The 3,560-nt window shown below is 45.6% G+C and overlaps 1 protein-coding gene across 1 annotated transcript; it reads left to right on the top strand.

Annotated features, from left to right (window-relative positions):
* Window positions 1-634: 634 nt before the first annotated feature.
* On the top strand, window positions 635-1,597 carry LOC149521267 (olfactory receptor 8H1-like). Its single transcript, XM_089774423.1, has one exon. It carries the CDS (start codon window positions 635-637, stop codon window positions 1,595-1,597), a length of 963 nt encoding a protein of 320 aa, XP_089630549.1.
* The last annotated feature ends 1,963 nt before the right edge of the window (window positions 1,598-3,560 follow it).

The following is a 3,560-nucleotide window of genomic DNA, read 5'->3' as shown; positions in this document are numbered from 1 at the left end:
TCAAAATAGCAGTGCGGCCCCAGCAGCTCAGACTAGTTAGTCTGATGGGCCAATCTCATGTGAGATCCTAGGGACTGAGACAGGTGGCTCTTCGAAGTAACTGCCTGAGCTGCTATGTTCACACAGGTAATTTTATCCTCTTCACTGGAGGAAATCTAGGAGATGTCTGTCTACCCAAGCGGAGAATTTCACCTCTCACGGGTAGAAGTAACCAGGGGTGAACTCAAAAAGTCTTGCCCTTCCATTCTAGTGATTTTTATTATCTCTTTTCCATTTGCTGATCTGACCCTAATAGGAAGAAAATATTTGTATCCTCCAGCCTATAGGTCTGCATTTCATGTTTACAAGACGTTAAGGGAGTTAGATGGGACCTTTCTGTAATACCATCGGGTTCCATGCGCCTGGTTCACGTCCATTGGAAGCCCGACCCATTTACTACTCGAGTCTGTCACTGTTTAAAGACAACTTGATGTTTCTAGTGGAAAGATGCGGTGGTGGGCAGTTCGCAGACAGTGTAACTGACGTCACAATCTGCAGTCCCCTACGCCAGTTCGCAGACAGTGTAACTGACGTGACAATCTGCCTGCAATTACTCCCTCAATATTTCATGGATTTCTTTTCCTAGCTACAGACGATGGAGAAAGCAGAAGGAAGAAACCGAACACCTATTGCTGAATTTATCCTCCTAGGATTTGGGGATGTCGGCGAACTGCAGCCTCTGCTCTTCCCCGTGTTTCTCTTGATCTACTTTGTGACTGTGGCCGGGAACCTCCTCATCCTTGCGCTCATTGTCGCTTATCGGCCCCTTCACACCCCCATGTACTTCTTCCTGGGGAACCTGGCCTGTGTGGAAACCTGCTACAGCTCCACCATCCTGCCCCGGCTGCTGGCCAGTCTCCTCACCGGGAACAGAGCCATCTCTCTTAAGGGCTGCTTTGTGCAATCACATTTTTTTGGTGTCATGTCAGCTATAGAGAATCTGCTGCTCGCGGCCATGTCCTACGACCGGTACGTAGCGATCTGCCAGCCCCTCCGTTATGCTGCACTGATGACCGGCCGGGTGTGTTGTCAGCTGGTGGCCGGGGCCTGGATCAGTAGCTTTTTGGGCTGCACCGTAGTAAATATTTTCGTGTGGCAATTAACGTTCTGTGATTCCAATGAAATTGACCATTTCTTTTGTGATATTTCACCCATTTCAAAGCTTACTTATGATGACACCCTGATTCTGTATCTGCTGGCATTTATTGTCGCTGCCCTGTGGACTCTTGTGCCCTGTCTACTGACTCTGGCATCCTACGTTTGTATCATCATCATGATCCTGAGGATCCCTTCCACCACAGGGAGGCAAAAGGCCTTTTCCACCTGCTCCTCCCACCTCATTGTGGTGACACTTTACTATGGGATTGTGATCGCTGTCTATGTGGTGCCAACTGTTAATGCTTCCAACGTCCTTCACAAAACATTCTCCATCTTCTACACAGTCCTGACTCCCATGATCAACCCCATCATCTACTGCCTGAGAAACAAGGAGGTCAAGGATTGTCTGAGAAAAGCCGTTCATAAAGTGGTTGCCCTTAGAAACAGGCTTGGAATCTAAAAGGATAAATTTTAGCAGATGGCTCATCTGAGAGTGTGAGAATAGATTTCCCTTCTTGACCTTCCTTCCTTCCTTCCTTCCTTCTGCTACATGTAGCCTGCATTGCTTTTTCGGGATACCAGAGGTATCCCGGAAAATCAATACCACATCCAAGAAATGCGTCCACTTTAAAAAAAATATTTTTAAAAAGTGGACATGCTTTTTCGCCATCCCCGGAAAGCTTGTTCTATGAGGAAAAAGGGATATGTCGAAAGAGCACTTTTTTCTAAAAGTTGGTGCGTGTACACATTCCAAATTCTCAGAAATGCCTCTTTTGAAAGTAAATCGGAAAAAGATACGCAATGTGCGTACTTCAAATTGCGTATGTTTTTTCAATTTAACAGTGCAGTCTAGACGTAGCCTTTCTTCCTTCCACCTACCCACCCACTTTTGGAGCATTCGTCCTTCAAACATTTAACACACATTTCTTCAAGCAACAGATATTACTGCAAGAGGCATTCTTCATACTTCATTCTTAAAAAAAGGAATAAGGGATCTTTCGGAAAAGGCTTTATTTTCCGAAAGATCCCCATCTAGACTGGCGCTTTTGGCCGGCAAAGCCCCGAGCTGGAAAAAAGCGGCAGCCATGTTTATGCAAATGAAGCAGGGAAGATTTAAATCCCCGCTTCATTTGCAATTGCACTGTGTCTAATTTGCATCCCTTTTATGGAAAACGGATGCAATCTAGACACAGCCACAAAGTGAACATTTTAATCAGTCATATCTTTCATGAAAGCTCTCTGCTTCGTTGCTTAGGACATAGGGACTAGCAACAAATTCTGCAAGAAGCTTAAAATCCTTTGATTGGTTCTGGGACTGTTCCACTCCTACTGAGTACAATAATTTCCCCTCTCCACTGTCTCCAGCCATTTGTTTTATATTGCGCCTCTGAAAATCAGACGGGAAAAGTTGCCTCTCTAGTAAGTGGAGAATTCTGAGTGGTATTCTATGCAGATCTGTAACTCCAAAAACAAAAAAAATTCAAGTCGGTCTAGGGTTGGGTGTGTCAGTTTCCTGCCATGTGGAAAGTTCTGCCTCTTCATATGTCTTTGTAGGGTCGAGGGGACGTTAAAATATTCATATCTCTATTGATTTGAATATCAATATGGATATAGATTCAAGTATGAAATGCAGACTGAAAATGTCCAGCCACAATTTTCATAGCTCCTAGGACTCACCTTCCTTCAGCTGACCCAAATCTGTAGAAACAAGAGTTAAAACAAAATGAATGAATTTAAATGCGTAGGAAATGAATACCCCAGAGCTCTAGCTGACTTTGCTGATCTCAGCCTGCTGAGCATCACAGCGGCATCCCTCACCCTACACTGAAATGTGCTATCTGCACTGAAATATTTCTCACCCGTGTTGACAAAGAATGAGTTAAAAATAAAATCGCATTGAGTCTCCCTGGGGGCTTTGTTCTTCCCCATTTTTGGGCCCTGATACATTTCCCTGCTTTGCTTAATCACTTAGGCTCCCATTGTTCCCCAGATCACCACCTCTCCTTCCTGCTCTCCCTGATGCAGGGCCACCCGGGGTGGACAGAAGGAAGTATATATCAGCTGTGGTTTCATATCTCAGGCTTTGTTTCAAAGAGTATTTGATTTGGTGACCCCAGAATGATCCCCGTGCTTCATCGGCCTCCGAGGGAAATAGTTTTTCCTAACATCCAACCTAGACCTGCCCCACGGCAACTTGAGACCATTGCTCCTTGTTCTGCCATCTGCCACCACTGAGAACAGCCTCTCTGGAACCCCCCTCCAGGGAGTTGAAGGCTGCTCTCAAATCCCCCCTCACTCTTCTCTTCTGCAGACTAAAGAAGCCCAAATCCCTCAGCCTCTCCTCAGAAGTCATGTGCTCTAGCCTCTGAATCATTTTCGTCACCCTCCGTTGGACCCTCTCGAATGCGTCCACATCCTTTCTG

The sequence above is a fragment of the Pelodiscus sinensis genome, chromosome 30 (assembly GCF_052426305.1).
Source record: "Pelodiscus sinensis isolate ZL-2025 chromosome 30, ASM5242630v1, whole genome shotgun sequence".
Lineage (NCBI taxonomy): Eukaryota > Metazoa > Chordata > Testudines > Trionychidae > Pelodiscus > Pelodiscus sinensis.
Note: the sequence above shows the minus strand (reverse complement) of the source record. Positions and strands in the feature narration are given on the sequence as shown.

Excerpts from the sequence above, each read along its gene's own strand:
- LOC149521267 (XM_089774423.1), top strand. The coding sequence starts at position 635 with ATGGAGAAAGCAGAAGGAAGAAACCGAACACCTATTGCTGAATTTATC.